Source organism: Notolepis coatsorum, assembly GCF_963971535.1.
Source record: "Notolepis coatsorum genome assembly, chromosome: 5".
NCBI lineage: Eukaryota > Metazoa > Chordata > Actinopteri > Aulopiformes > Paralepididae > Notolepis > Notolepis coatsorum.
The window spans coordinates 143,569,503-143,587,054 of NC_140169.1; the positions used below are offsets into that span (position 1 = coordinate 143,569,503).

The 17,552-nt window shown below is 41.6% G+C and overlaps 1 protein-coding gene across 2 annotated transcripts in view; it reads right to left on the reverse strand.

Annotated features, from left to right (window-relative positions):
* Nucleotides 1-17,552, reverse strand: part of acp1 (acid phosphatase 1) — a 67,421-nt gene that overhangs the window by 8,477 nt on the left and 41,392 nt on the right. For both annotated transcript variants that reach the window (XM_084315431.1, XM_084315430.1), the window contains exon 5: nucleotides 16,859-16,964. In XM_084315431.1, coding sequence (XP_084171557.1) covers nucleotides 16,859-16,964 — 106 coding nt within the window. The remainder of the gene's footprint in view (nucleotides 1-16,858; nucleotides 16,965-17,552) is intronic.

A 17,552-nucleotide genomic window follows, 5' to 3' on the forward strand; every position in this document is an offset into this window, starting at 1 on the left:
GGGGATGCAGACCAGAGAAACACTTTCGTCTTGTTTACATCAGGGTCCCCCATTTTCAATTCATCATAACATATATAACATACATGACATACAGATAGACAGTACTGCTACATCTATACATTTATGACATACCAGATTTGCAAATACAGTACTGTTTGTGATACGAAAAGAGTCCAGAAAAGAGAGTATATACATTTGATGTAGAAACTGTACATTGGAGGTGGTTGGGTGGGTGGGGGGGGGGGGAGGTTGGGTAGGAGGGGTGGTGGGTGGGGGACACTGTACAAGCAAAACTGTACATTGGAATATTGACAAGACCATACTTGGTCATTTACTGTACATTGGAGGGGGTTGTGTCAAGCCATCGTTAGGCTGAAAAATCTAAACAAACCCATCAGAGTGATAGCAAAAACATTCGGTGTGGCCAAATCAAGTGTCTGGTACATTCTTAAAAAGGAAGAATGCTGCACTGGTGAGCTCAGCAACACCGAAAGGACCACGGAAAACAACCGTGGTGGATGACAGAAGAATTATTTCCCTGGTGGAAGAAAAACTTCAAACAGTTGGCCAGATCAAGAACACTCTCCAGGAGGTAGGCGTGTCAAAGTCAACAATCAAGACAAGATCAGATTAGAGTTTGCAAAAAAAAAAAAAAACATATAAAAAAAAAGCCTATACAGTTCTGGAACAACATCCTATGGACAGATGATGACAAAGATCAACCTGTGCCAGAATGATGGGAAGATAAGAGTATGGAGAAGGAAAGGAACTGCTCATGATTCAAAGCATACCACCTCATCAGTGAAGCATGAGCGTTATGGCGCGGGCATATTTGTATTTATTGATGATGATGTGACTGCTGACAAAAGCAGCAGGGGGAATTCTGAAGTGTTTCTGGCAATATTATCTGCCGATATTCAGCCAAATGCTTCATTGCTCATTGGACGGCACAAAACTGAACGGAGAATGCCCCCAAAACAAGCAGGCACTGAAGACATTAGCAGTAGAGGCCTGGCAGAGCATCACCAGGGACGAAACCCAGTGTCTAGTGATGTCTATGGGTTCCAGACGTCAGGCTGTCATTGATCGCAAAGGAACCCAAGTATGAAAAGTGACAATTTGATTTATTATTGTTAGTTTGTCCATTACTTTTGGTCCTTTAAAATGGGGGTAGAAACATGTAGAAACTGTTGTAGTACCTACACTGTTCACCTGATTTACTTGTAAATACCATCAAATTAAAAGCTGAAACTCTGCACTTAAAGCACATCTTGAACGTTTCATTCCAAGTCCAATGTGGTGGTGTACAGAGCAAAAACAATTCCAAATATTTATGGACCAGACTGTAAATACTGTGAAAGTATCAAAACCCACACACACACACAATTGCACACAATATTGGACTTTCATAAGTTTGTGATGTCACAACTATACGCTCATTGCTTGTGTCGGCCCGCTGTCCAACCTTGTATGCAGAGGACAATGCCGAACGGTCATTTTGTCGCAGAGCTGGCGAGCTACAAGAATGTCAAGGAAACCGCTGCACAGCTGTTGGATGTCGGGTAGAGCCTTAAAGACACGAGACACAAAACAGCCTGTTTTGCTCCAGAGAGAAGCTTAAGAGAAGAGATTTAAAACGATATTGAGATGGTTTCTGGTACTTGTAACCACAAAAATATCTTCTTAAGTGATATAGAGTAAAATGCATCAAATCAAAGTATCAAATACGGGCCCTTTAGAACTACAGTACAAATTACAATATGAACTGGACTGAACCGAATATGCCGCTCACCTCGACTGATACGAGTTCATTTCACAGGGTAGATGACAAAAATGAGAGTTGCACTATATTGCCAGTCTCAACAGACCGGGGCTGCAAATCCATGTTTTATGGTATCAACAATACTGATACCACCTTACATCACACTGTCCTACTACGACAAACATATTTGTCAAGATCGGACAAAGCGTTCACAAGTAACATAGCACTTCCTGTCTGGGAGATTTGTCTAATCAACTAAGTAAATAATACATATTGATACCATCAGTAGGGTAGCACAAATGGATTGTTATGAAATGAAAAGTCAAGTCATCTATACATGCTTGTACACCTGCACATAACCCTTAGCTCTGTATGATAGCATGTACTATAATGTTGTATATACTATATATATATATTTATTCCCACCGCATATATACCTATCCTTATTATCCTATCCTTTTTTCTCCTTATTTTTCTATTTTTCTCCAATCCCAATTTCACTTCGCCAATTCTCCCCTCCCCTGTCTCGAACGTTGCTAGACTATGGCTCCCACTGGTCGGCTGCAGTGAGGACCAAGCCTTGCATCACGTGTCCCCTCCGCGTGTTGCTTTATGACAGGTCATGAGTGCAAGAATGTGACAATTTGACCATGTGACCGCGGCAACGCGGGAGAGCGGCAGTGCGGAAATAGGCTGTCTCTAAGACAAACTCTAACCTTAACCAGCTCCTTAACAGCGCCTAAACTTAACCGTTCTAACCTTAACCAACTCCGAAACAATGCCTAACCTTAACCTTAACCTTAACCATGCCTAACCTTAACCGGCGAAAGAAAACACGTTAAAAAAAAAATCACGTTAAAAAAAAAAATTCATGGTATTTTCGAACTCGTCAACAACGAACCGCAGGGCCGCAGGACCGCTGCTATGCCAGGTGAGCTGAAGCGCCGAATGAAAATCATGGCGGATTCCTGCGGCGGTTACCTAATTCCGCTCGCGCTCTGCCGCTCCGCTCGCTCTGCCGCTCTGCTCTGCGGTTGCCGCGCCTGCCGCGGGGCATGGCGCAGCCAATCAGGGAAAACGCGGAAGCAAAAGCAGCACTCATGACATGTCATTAAGCAATAGGCGTCCCCTCCGGTACACGAGGAGGCAGCTGTCGCATCTTTTCACCTGAACAGCGCGATCTCTCAGTGGCGAGGAGTAACACGTGGGAGGCTCGCGCTGCCCCCGATACTTCCTGATTCTGCTGTACAGGCGCACCAACCGACCTGTAGGAGTCGCTGTCCACAACGTGCAATCCCCACCCACCGGCTTTCCCACCCCTAACACTGCCAATTGTGTTAGTATGAACGACCAGCCAAGCCGGTAGCAACACCGAGAGCTGCATCTCCTGCGTTAGTGGCGAGCGCCTTGCCCACTGCACCACTTAGCTCTGTACATACATTTGATTAGCACTACTCCGTAGTACTAATTTGTAGGGCTGTCTTAAATACTTCGAAGCTTCGTTCGATGGGCATGGGATTCGAATATGAAAATAAAATTTGATTATGTAAAAAAAATAAAAAATATGAATTTTTTTTATTTTTTTTTTGTTGCAAAATCAACTCTGTCTCTTTGTTAATTACAACAAGCAATGCTGTTTGTTATTTAATATGAGGTCAAACTCGGCACTGACAGATTTGTGTTCATTGTGCTGCTTTTATAAAGCCTCAAATGACGGCTTACAATATTTCATGGAAGCAAAGTGTTTAGTTTGTCTAAGATTTAAAAAGGTTTAAACTTTACAGCACTGACAAAGTTGAACAAAGTGCTGTACAAGTCCCACAACATAAAAAAAAAATATATATATAAAAAAATTATCGAAGCTTCGAATTAAAATCGAATCTCGGCCCCGAAGCTTCGAATTCCAAAAAGATTATCGAAGGTCAGCCCTACTAATTTGTATAATTTGTACCCAGTTTGACCACCTGTACATTTTAGATTACTATTGCACTTACGGTAATGATACATTTGGACCCTGGTTGGATGCCAAACCCGTTTTCATTGTACAGTACAGTACTTGTGCTGTATAATGACAATACATTTTTAATATAATATAATCTATATGCACAGAACTGCTGAGCTTGCTCATTATCCTTGAAACAAATATATTTGAAGACAAAAAGAACAAGGGAGCCTGCTGTTTTTCATTTAAAATAGACAGACTTTGAAGTCCCAATTTTCAAAAATCTGCAAAAGCTAGCAGCATCCTCGTTTGCCAATAAACAGGGTGATTGTCTGCTTTCCATGATGAATGATGCTTTACTGTGAATGACTCGGGCTGGTCTACTGCCTGGAGCACTACTGTGAATGACTGGGCTGGTCTACTGCCTGGAGCACTAATGTGAATGACTGGGCTGGTCTACTGCCTGGAGCACTACTGTGAATGACTGGGCTGGTCTACTGCCTGGAGCACTACTGTGAATGACTGGGCTGGTCTACTGCCTGGAGCACTAATGTGAAAGTATGAATTTGGCTTAAGATGGTAGCTGTTCTTTTAGCCACTGTTGATTAGATTAGATTCAAATGTATTGTCATTATACAGCACAAGTACAGTACAACGAAAATTGGTTCGACATCCAACAACAGAGTGCAAATGTAGCAGTAAAGTGCAACAGCAATATACAATGTACAGGTGGTTAAACTGGGTACAAATTATACAAATTAGTACTACCGAGTGTGGTGCTAATCAGATGTATGTATTATATAAATAGAGACAGTATGACTAGTGCTGGCCAGCAGCGTAACTAGTAAGAGTAGAATATGTACAGATATAAGATAAGATATTCCTTTATTGATCCCCTTGGGGAAATTCAGGCATCATAGCAGCATGGGGGAGGGGGAGGGGAGGTACAGGTAGTGGAAGACATACAGGTACAGTTCACAGAATTATAGTACAGTGGAGAAGTAAAAATAGAATAAATAGGCAGTGTAAACAATATATATATTTATTTACTATTTATATAAATTTTATAAAAAACTATTAATATTTACTATATTAACTCATTCAGAGCCACGCCCCCTTTGACCATATTAGGGCTAGCGTGCCAATAAGGAAGTCAATGGGAGGACGGGGAAATTTGCGAACGGTTAAACTATATCTTAAATTATGGCTATGGGTCTAAAACACCCCTCGCTTATCAATGACTTGCTTGCAGTCAACATGTACGAAACGGATTGTTTTTTCATTGGTACATTTCCGTTTTATACCGTTTTGAATACGAGTATAGTTTTGGAGATGTCTAGTAATTCCAGAGAAATTCCGCGATAATCGCCCTTTACTGGATTACACAAAACACGTCGTCATTTTTCGGCTGATTTATGAATTGTTTTCAAATAAACGCTAGATTATCGATAGTATATGTGTACTTATGCACGCTAGAGAAGCGGGCTGAAAAAACGATTATCCATGCCGTGGTCAACTCTAACGTTACGGACACACACACACTGCGATGGCGGAGAAAAAAACATCTGATATACCCAAGACTGGTAAAATAGAGTCGTTACCTCACATCAGATGTTCTGCAAAAAGATTAATCTAATTACTGATCGCCATTTCAAATATCGATCGCGTTTATTGATCCAACGTTATAGCACCAAAACACATAATCGACGCTGCTCCCAGTGGGGGGACTCAATGCAATAGTATCCAGCTGCATGCCCGAGAAGTAAAACCTGGACCAGACTTATTTTTTTGATGCACAGTCCCACCCAATCCAATCCAATGATGTGCAATACCATCCGGGAGACGATAGGCGGTGGTATTTGCCATTTTCAAGCTCAGACCTATTCCCAATGATAACGTCAGGCTGGATGGATGAAAATGAATGGATATTGCTAATAAAAGAAATAACAATTAAAACCTGAGTTTTCTCTGGTTTTCTCTGGTCTTGGCACTCAACGCATGGCGAGTTAACCCAACTAATCTCGTGGTTGGCACTGAATGGGTTAATAGATATAGTAAAGGACTATGTGCAGGTAAGTACAGACAGGTGAGGATAGGTATGCGGTAGGAATATATATATATATATATATATATATATATATATGGTATATACAGCATTATTGTACATGCTATCATACAGAGCTAAGGGTTATGTGCAGGTGTACAAACAAGTGCATAGAGGGGTTATATGCAGGTATATTCAGACAAATATGGGTATATATATATGCGGTTGATGTAATATAAATTCTACTGTATTCAATTATGGATACAATACCATGGCCAAGGTCTTTAGTGGGTTTTAGATGACCATTCGAGTGGCAGTTGTATTATTAGTTTATTCCAACTTTCTGAGTCTATTCTGAGTTTCTGAGTCTATTCCGAGTTTCTAAGTTGATTCCAACTCTCGTGGAATGTCCAGTCCACACATGAAACGAGGCTAATTTCCGATGATGACATCAAAATGGCAGCCATCTCAAATAATCATACAACAGCTCGTATAACCTAACCTGACATGCCAGATGGTCCGATACACGGAACCATCTGGGAAGTCGTCCTTTGAAACCGTTTGTATGCATTTGAAACCCTTCATGACTTGCCATCGGGCTCGCTGACGTTGACACCCAGACCACGCCCCTTAGCTGCCGCTAGTTCCTCTAAGGACACCGATTGGTCTGAACCGCTGCGGAATGTGGAAGCCTGGCGAGATGGATTGGATTCCCACGTGCTCTTGTGAGGCCGGCTGCCGCGCAAGGTTAATCACACAGCCTGGAGTGATGAGACGAGGACGGGACACGGCTCCCGACATTCTAAACCGGGAGAGGTTTCAACTCCTTACACTTCCGTCTCCCAGTGGTAAAGGGGAAGCCATTTTCGGAAATTTCTACGACAACACCGTCTAATCCTCGTTCATAACCAGCCAAAACACACGACCGTTCTTTCCATCTTTCTATCACAGGCCGTTTTCTAGTCAGAGATTTTATTTGCCATGTATGGACAAATCCACATTGGAATACAGGTACAGAGCAACACTGTGTCTACAACTAATCCAATACAGGAGCAGCGTAGAAACGGTACAGAAAAAGAAAAACACACAGACAGTATAAAAGGACAAATGCTAAGGTTGATATCAACATCCCCTAAAGTGCATATCATAGTAAAGTGCATAATAATGCATAGAGGCACAATTTACAGTAAAAGTGCATATAATCAAAGTGCATGATGCACAGACACACAGAAACAGCACGTCCACAACCTGACTTACTAGTAATAACACACCAAAATAAAATAGGATAATATACAAATCTAACCTTTGGAGTTATTCAGGCTGCGCACAAGTTATTCAAGCCATCTCTTCAAGTTCTACGCTCGCAGCGTTTCGCTACCACCCTGATACACCCGTCTGTGAGCTTGTCATCGTCTCCATGCTTGGACTGAGAAACGTTTATTTATCCTGACACACACCCACACACACAGTTGCTGTCTGGCTCTGGTTCTGCACTTGGCTTCGCTGCCTCGCGTTTGTGGCTGCTGGCGTGAGACCGCAATCCAATATCGTTAAGCCTCAAAAAAAAGTATTTACTTACACATCTCAGGAACTACGAGCGGGTTAGCTACAGATGCTACACTTGCGCCCGGTGCTAACGTTTATTACACGTCCAACAAAACGCACATTGTTAAGGGAACAATAAGGGAACAACAAAGCCGAGAGGAGGGCCCGCGGAATTATGATCGACTGCACATGGATATTCCTCTGCGGTCAACCACAGGCAATCTATCTTCCACCAAGCCTGCCATTAATACTTTTGTCCTTAATGTCCTGTCTGTCTCACCCTGAAGCATTGTGCCGACCAGCTGTCTCCGGTGTTCACAGACATCTTTAACACCTCACTGGAGACATGCCACGTGCCAGCCTGCTTTAAAACATCCACCATAATCCCAGTCCCCAAAAAGCCAAGGCCCAGTGGACTAAATGACTACAGAACAGACCCGTCGCCCTGAACTCTGTGGTGATGAAGCCTTTTGAGTGCCTTGTGCTCACACACCTTAAATCCATCCCAGACCCTCTCCTGGACCGCCTGCAGTTCGCCTATAGAGCCAACCGGTCTGTAGACGACGCTGTCAACATGGCACTCCACTTTGTCCTCCAGCACCTGGACTCTGCAGGAACCTATGCCAGGATCCCCGTTTGTGGATTTCAGCTCTGCTTTTAATACCGGCCCTGCTACAGGACAAGCTCTCCCAGCCGAGCGTGCCCGACTCCATCTGCAGGTGTATCACAGACTTCCTGTCTGACAGGAAGCAGCCCCGTGAGACTGGGAAAACACACCTCAGACTCCCAGACCATCAGCACAGGTTCCCCCCAGGGCTGTGTTCTTTCCCCTCTTCTCTTCTCCTTGTATACTAACAGCTGCACCTCCAGTCACCAGTCCGTTAACCAGTTCGCGGATGACACCACCCTCATTGGACTCATCTCTGGTGGGGATGAGTCCGCCTACAGGTGGGAGATTGACCATCTGGTGACCTGGTGCAGCCAAAACAATCTGGAGCCCAACGCTCTCAAGACACTGGAGATGGTTGTGGACTACAGAAGGACCCCAGCATTACATTAACACACCCCTACTGGACCAAATACTTGCATAAACAACCAAACATACCTGTTCATACTTCAATGACTCATACTCTTACTCTTTATTTTTATTGTACTATATTCTATTGTGCTATATTTAATTTAGTTTATATCCCATTTAATATTATTCAACCTCTTTATTTACAGTTGTAAATAATTCTATTCTATTCTATTGTGCTTAACTTAGTTCATATTTAATTTCATCTTACTCCACCTCTTTATTGTATTATCTGTCTGTTAATGTCTGTCCGCCAATGTCGCACCGAAAACGACCAAAGAAAATTCCTTGTATGTGAAAACTACTTGGCAAAAAAGACCTTTCTGATTATGATTATGATTATTTTATCGAAAGATTATGTTCCCAAGACTGACACTGATGCAAAGCAACCGGAACGCACACGGAGACCGGCGGGTCCTTAACCCACGCCGCCCATGTCCTATGTGAAACCACACCGATGGATCAGGCCAGCGGGGGCCTTAGGCCTAAAAGGAAAAAAAATTGGTTCCCGTTGGTTGTCAGTTAAGGCCATGGGTAGGTAGGGAATTTATTTTATTTAATTTTTTTATTTTTATTTTTTCCACAGCGACTATGGATAGGGAATTTCTTTGTTTGTGAAATACTTGTTTTTTTTTATATATTCTCATTATTGACATGGAATGCACTTTTTGACTAAGATTTAACTAAATTTTATTGCAAATATTTTATTTTTTTTACTTTATTAAAAAAAAATGTTATTCATAAAATAAATTGGGTCGCACCTAAATCGGCAGGGTCGGTCGGCAACCGGAACAAGACCCTTTTTTTTGGCCTTAACCACACCACACCATCCATGTCTAAAAAAAACACACACTGCTGTTGTCCCGCTGTCAACCCCACCATTCCCCCCAGGTGTCAGGCTCCCCCTAATTCACTTCCATTAATTTTCAAATAAAATCAAATGTATTTGTAGAGCCCGAAATCACAAGGTAATGCCCCACAAAACATCACAATAAATCAAGAACAAAAAAAAACATCATAAAATCCAAAAAAGGCTACACTCCTAGACATTCCCCCAATGAAGACGAGGAATGACTCACTAAAAACCTAGCAATAGGGGGGGGGGGGGGAGCACCACAGACGGTGTGGAGGAGAGAAACCTCAAATGGGCTGTTCAAAGGGGATCCCCTATCAGGATGTGAAGAACATAAACTATTAATTTGGTTTAAATGCAACAAATTATCACTAAACATTAAAAAAACGAATTACATTTCTTTCGTCTCAAATCTGTGATTTTTAACTCTTCATCTAAAGTAGTGATCAATGACATCTCCATAGCTAGGGTGTGTTCTACAAATCTACACGATTCCTTGGTGTTCTGCTTGATGAATCTGTATCATGGAAACCTCATATCACAGCCATAACTACAAAAATGGCCAAGAGTATTGGTATTCTTGGAAGAACATGTCACTTGATGAGCACTGAGGTTGCCACAATGTTATATTACTCTATGGTTTACCCATATATCAATTACTGTAATTTAGTTTGGGGTAGTACTCATCAGACCAAACTTGAGAGCTCATATACAGTCTGCAGAAACAAGCTCTAAAAATAATCAGCAGTGTATACAATACATAGAAGTCATTCTTCTCAGCATCTATTTCATAAGTTCAGTGTTTATCAAGTGAATCATCTTCAGACTGGTTTATTTGTGTATAGTTCTTTAAAAAGAGCCCTTCCCCCTTTCTTTCATGACATGTTTGCCAACAATTACCAATTTCATAATTACTCCACACGTAGCTCCTGTTTTCTTAGACCACCCCATTCCCGCACTTCCCAATCTCAGTTTTGTATACTCTTCCAAGTTGTGGAAGTCTTTGCCTCCACATATTTTGGAACTTTCTTTTCTGAAGTTTAAAAGAGCACTGAAATCTCATCTCCTAGCTCAACAATATTTTCCATATGGGTTCCCTTTACAAACTGTGGTCTGATGGCTTGTTGTATTTAGTTAATTTCTCCCTGTCATTATTTGTAGTTTCTTTACTTTATTTTCTCTAAACTTGAAGCCGTATGGCATAAGTGCCTACTTCAGTGTCTATCTGTAGACCTGCTTGTATGTATTATGAATGAATGTCCCTTGTGTGTGTTTGGGGAGGGGGGGGGGGGGGTATTTTATTTTATATTGATGTAATCTCAGTATAATTTTGCTTCTTGGTGAATGCCACATACAAGCCCCTAGAGGGTTTTTAGGCAATTCTCCTTCACATCTCTTTGTGGATTATATTGTATTATATGGAATTGTTTTTATATGTGTAAATAAACAAAACAGAAACAGATGTCGGTGATAATAGTGTTGCTATGGATGATAGATGGGTGGAGAATAAAACAGGTGAATAGTTGGTATGAATGTACATATAAATTTAATAAAACACATATATGTACATGTAATTGCAACTAAGGTACATAAGAAAAATTTTGAACAATTTAAATAAAATGGAGCTAAGAACAAGAACAACAACAAAAGAAAAAGCATAGGGAAACGAGTGCTGGTTTTTTGCGGATCTGGTCTAAATATCGGGGACGACAGCGGCTCAGGAGGTAGATCGGTCGTCTGAGCAAGACACTTAACCCCCGACTGATCCAGATGAGCAGGCTGGCACGCTCGCCTCCGCCGTCGGTGTGTGAATGTGTGAGTGAATGAGAGGCATAAATTGTAAAGCGCTTTGGATAAAAGCTGCTATATAAATGCATTATTTACCATTATATCTTACTTCTGAAGTATAAACAAACTACTGATGTGCATTATTTACCATTATATCTTACTTCTGAAGTATAAACAAACTACTGATGTGCATTATTTACCACTATATCTTACTTCTGAAGTATAAACAAACTAAACAAAAAATGAATAAAATTATAATTATTCACATTTGTAACCCTCGAATAATGAAATGTGTCACATGTGTCTGGTCACGTATTATTCTCCTGGTCTGAATTATCCGGAAGGTAAACACACTTTCCCACCATGGTTGGGTGTCAAAGCTCTGGGAGGCGATTGGGGTCAAAAAGGGTCATGAGAATAATTGTGTAAATTCTTTTTAAAATTAATCAAATAAATGTATGTGTTAATATTGACAACCATAACACACCCCTACCATGTTAACAGCTGACATTAAAGCAGCAAACTCCAAACAACGAATCCTTCACCAAACCACTACTCGTTCCCTCTCTCTCTCGCAATAACAAAATGTAGAGAAATCCAATTTATTTCCCCCCAAAAAGTGCCCTGGGGCCCCCATCCTCCGCTCTCTGGCAGCTCTTCAGAGGAACCACTTAGGTTCCACGGGAGCCGAACCGGGCCATTAAGAACATTATGAGGTGGTGGTCAATCAAAGGGAGGGGGGCAGTGACACGGTGCGGTTTATGACCATAAACACGCTAAACCGCGCCAATACACCCCATTCATCAACATAACTGTGTGCATACTTCCTCAAAAACAGTGAGCCAAGAATCCGAGACGGCAGATTGCTGAATGCGCTTAACGATCATTTTTCCAGCATGCCTTACGCTACGCCGAGCACTCAGCACATCCCTAAGACCTAGCTAACTGGCTTACTGCTAAATGGATTTAGGCCTAATGTGTGATAAACGAATCCTGAATGAAAGAATTTTGGGAAGCCAGAAATATCTGCATTTCGAACCTGGAGAACTGTTATGCGTCCGTGTATTCACCTATAGTAAGGCTCGACTGAATGCATTGTTTTAAATGGTACAGTAATAATGATGGAACTAAACAGTTGTTGCAAGGATGGTTGCCTCTCCCGTCAGTGTGTGAATGTATGAGTGAATGGGTAAAATGTGAGGGACAAATTGTAAAGCGCTTTGGATAAAAGCGCTATATAAATGCACAATTTAACATTTGTTATTGACTATCGTCCGATATGGAGTACTGAGTATTGTCCGATATGAAGTACTGAGTATTGTCCGATATAAAGTACTGAGTACTGTCTGATATGAAGTACTGAGTATTGTCCGATATGAAGTACTGAGTATTGTCCGATATAAAGTACTGAGTATTGTCTGATATGAAGTACTGAGTATTGTCCGATATGAAGTACTGAGTATTGTCTGATATGAAGTACTGAGTATTGTCCGATATAAAGTACTGAGTATTGTCTGATATGAAGTACTGAGTATTGTCCGATATGAAGTACTGAGTATTGTCTGATATGAAGTACTGAGTATTGTCCGATATGGAGTCCAATATGGAGTAGAACAAACGGTTCATGAGATACAAAATGGGGCGGGGCTTACGTGTAGGGGCGGGGTTTAAATATGGGGTTTAGCTAACCGAGACCAATTAAAATAGTAGTCTGTACCGAGTTCATCGACACCTCACATAAGTCACTACGACAAACAGTACATGAGATGTGAAAGGGGGCGGGCTTAAGCATGCAGGCGTAGTTAACCTAGACCAATGAAAGCAGCAGTCTGCACCGAGTGGATGTTTGTGCCAAATCCCTCCAGACATCCCCGAGATATCGTGTTCCCGAGAGAATGGGGCGAGTCGGAGGTCACACTGTGACCGTGACCTTTGAACACCAAAATCTTTTCAGTTCATCCTCGAGTCCAAGTGGACTTCCTGAAGTAATATACAGTACATCCTAATGACATCGCAAATCTTTAACCTAATGATTCACAAACCAAATTCATTTGTACAAGACGGCAAACATTTTGGGATATGGAGGGTTTCACTTTTTTTGCAGCTCTGCTTCCGTTATCGGTCTCCTCATTGGACAGTGCTAGTATCAGTTTGAGGGCAAGTATGGAAACTGGTATGTTTTTATATATAAAAACTTTTAGTTTTATATAAAAGTTATGCTTTCAAGTTTATTTGTATAGCGGCTAGCCCTTAATCCAGTGGTTCACCAAACCTCTTCAGTCAGGCCCCCCTTGGATAATTGGAAACATTGGCGAATTCTTTTACAGAGCTTTGAAAATGGCCAAATTTATTGGTGTAATCAGGAAGGGTTTTAAAAAAAATACCACAACAACCATTTATTTTCTTCTACTGGTCTCTTTTCATTTGAACATTAAACTGGAGGTTCCTCTTAGTGTTCTGGTGTGCATTTATTTTTATTATATAAAAATCCCTGCGCATTGCATCGGAAACCGGATGATTTAGACGTGAGGACATGAGGCCGTCATGAAATCGTTGTAGTCCTAAGAAAGAGGAGACCCAGGGCTTGGCTAATGGACCTTGTAGAAGTGGAGCAATCTTCCATTTACTTGTACTTGTATGTACTTTTAGGGCGAATCTTCTGAAAATATGGCTAGGGTTAAATTAAAGGCCTAATGTGTGATTGTGTGGAAACGAATCCTGAATGCAAGACTTTCGGAAGCCGTAAATATCTGCATTTCCACCGTGGAGAACTGTTATGTGTCTGTGTGTTCACCTGCAGTAAGGCTCGACTGAATGCATTGTTTTAAATGGTACAGGAATAATAATGATGGAACTAAACAGTTGTTGCAAGGATGGTTACTGTCCGAGGTAAGCGACAGTTGTGATTGGAGGATCAAGAAAAGAGGGCAGGGTTACAAACGCCCCCCCCCCAACCTGAGAAACCAACTAGTGAGATCCTATAGCCCACCCACGGCTCACAGACCCACGTTCCTAGATAACACCCCGGATGGGAACTATAAGTGTGGTAACTGTGCACAGTGTGGCTATACTATTAAGAGTAAGACCTACACACATCCACGTAATGGTAAAACCCTCAGAGTCCGTGGCTTCATCACCTGTAGCTCCACTCATGTCATCTACCTAATCAAATGCCCTTGTGGCCTGTGCTATGTAGGTAAAACCAACCGGCAACTCAAAATACGCATCAGCGAACACCGCAGCAACATCAGATGTGGTGATGAACATAACCCGGTTGCAGTACACTTTAGACAGGCAGGACACAATATCAGCACATTAAGATACACAGGCATTGAAAAGGTAGAGAGACCAGCGAGAGGAGGAGACCATGGCAAACTACTTTTGCAGAGAGAGACCTACCATATTCACACCCTGCAGACTATGGCCCCTCTTGGACTGAACGAAGAGTTTGACATCAAACCCTTCCTGTAAATACACACATTCTGTCCTGATTCTGTGTTTTTTTAATTAATTCTTCTGTTTTTTAAGTTTTCTTATTATATATTTTCTCAATTTTGGCATGTGAAGGTGTGTCACATTTAACTACTAAACTACCGTACTACTGTTATGGTTACTATGTACCGTATGTTCTAGGCACTTGAGCTGCAATATGGTCTGTAAATGTGTAGCCCATAGGCTAATTGATTTGAACTTTGACCTGGCTCAACCTTGACCTTTAATTTGTATATGTATATATACCCCACCCCTTTTCACATGTCGTTGACACTTGAAAAAGGCCACAGGCCGAAACGTTGTGTTCAAGTACATTAAAACTTGGGAACACTATAGACGGTGTGCAGACTTTTTTTCCACAAACATTAGGGTTTGAGATAGGTCTATTGTATTTTAGTACAAATTATATATATATATATATATTATATATTCTATACCCAGTTTAATCACCTGTACATAGTATATATTACTATTGCACTTTATCATTACATGTGCATTCTGGTTGGATGCCTTTTTTTTTAAAGGATTTGGAAGGCAAAATCACACCGACCTCAGTAGACATGAAAGAGAGCAGAGGACTCTTGAGGGAGACTCATGCCTCGTCATACTATATCTCGTCTTCGGCTTTGTAACGTGAACGATGTTAACGTTGCCTAGAACGTTTGATATGGGGGCTCTTTTAGTTCCCGACATGTCAAAAAACATTTGGATTTCTTTCCCTCTTCCTGGTGGGATAGTAGCTAACATTGCGTCAGCTGGCTACTGTAGTTCGCTATAAAAGATTGTGTGCCGCCACCTAGCAACAGTGTTTGATGTTCTTATATACCCTAGTTGCTATTGCATGTACTCGTTTGTGTTTCATTACGCGTATATGTACATGCTTACCAACTGTTTCGCCTGTTTTATTGCAACACTACTATCACCGACATCTAACGCCTGTCCCCGTCTCCCTGTCTCCCTGTGAGAGGTTGTCTCCTGGTGATGACCGGAGTGGTGGACGTCCTGTGATGATGGCCGGGAGGATGCAATCCCCTCTACGCCGCCCCCCCATACCTCCGTCATCTGGATCTGGATCCGTCATCAGCTCCATTTTCAATCTTTCAAAATGCTCTTATATACCCCGGTTGCTATTGCATGTACTTGTTTGTGTTTCATTACACGTATATGTACATGCTTACCAACTGTTTCGCCTGTTTTATTGCAGCACTACTATCACCGACATCTAAGAAGGGAGATCCCCCCCCCCTTGAACGGCCCTTCTAAGGTTTCGCCCCTCCACATTGCCTGTGGTGAATTTTTTTCTATTGCTAGGTTTTAGTGAGATTTTCCTTACCTTCGCGTGGGAGTGTTGCATTAATTTATTTTATTTATTTTAAAAAAATGTGGACTTCATGGTGTTTTTGTTTTGTTCTTGATTTATTGTGATGTTTCTTCTCGATTTGTTTAAAGAAGACGGCTCTTGCGTGCAACACGTTGTATTTGAACCCGATTGCATTCCGTTCTGTACACGTTTTGTTCCCCGCGCAGCAGGACCTCTCTCCACACTGTGTTAGCGCGTGTGCCAGCATTCCACTACACTAGTAGGAACGACCATCAAATTATACAGTATATGGTGACAACAATGTCTTTTTTTTATCCCTCCAACCCTCCCGTGCCCTCCCTGCAGTTCGCCTCGGGCCCCCATGGGGAGCACACCCCACCATTTGGGAACCACCGTCTTAAATCACAATGTCCCAAAGAGCTTGAGAGGCCCAGGTTTTTTTAAAAGGAGTAACACGACACCCCTTGACCTCGGATAACTCGGTTAAGTTTATATCCAGAATGGAAATCTCAAATCACTTCTTTATTCAATCACCCATCACTGAGGGCGGGGACATGTTTAAAGAACATCGTTACCACGGCTACAACTAACAACTATTTTGATAGTCGATTAATCTGTCAAGTATTACTTTGATTAATCGGATAAAACAAATTTAAATAGTAGGCAATTTTTTTTTAACTTTATTCCTCGTTTATGCTCTTTCAAAAAATTTGCTAATTGATGGTTACAAAACTAAAATCAAATGTATGCTATACATCAAGAGTGCAGAAAATATACTTTTTTTTACATTTGTTCTCAAAACAAAAAACGTGTTTGAGTCTTTTGAAATTATTTATTAAATAATAATAAAGAACATAAAAACACAAACTAAGTGTTAACAGGCTTTGCTTTACATCAAATGTCTTCAGCAACAGCATCATAACATAGAACTAGTCCAATATAACATCAATTGTTGCCAAGTATTTTCACAAGCTAATTGTTACCTTTGAATTAAGTTAATTATTAGAAAGAAAAAAGTGTTACCATGGATACTTACATAATATGGGTCTTTGATGATCAGCTGTTTCTGGGGGTCATATGAACCAAGGAGCTCGATCTTAGCTGTGCAGTTCTTCACAGAGTTTGCCTTCTTTTTCAGGTCACTGCACAGACAACAGGAGACACGTAAAGACAGGGATGAAGACATGTAAAGACAGGGATCAAGACATGTAAAAAGACAAGGATGAAGACATAAAGACAGGGATGAAGACACATAAAGACAGGGATGAAGACATAAAGACAGGGATAAGGACATAAAGACAAGAATGAAGACACGTAAAGACAAGGATGAAGACATATAAAGACAGGGATGAAGACATGTAAAAAGACAGGGATGCATGCACCGATGACCCGTTTCACGTGAAAATGCATAGGTGGCAGAGTAGGACGGGACGGGTACTGCATTACGCCCACAGTAGGAGAGGTACAGCATTACACCCACAGTAGGAGAGGTACAGCATTACACCCACAGTAGGAGGTACAGCTTTACACCCACAGTAGGAGGTATAGCATTACACCCACAGTAGGACGGGTACAGCATTACACCCACAGTAGGAGAGGTACAGCATTACACCCACAGTAGGAGGTACAGCATTACACCCACAGTAGGAGGTACAGCATTACACCCACAGTAGGAGGGGTCCAGCATTACACCCACAGTAGGAGGGGTCCAGCATTACACCCACAGTAGG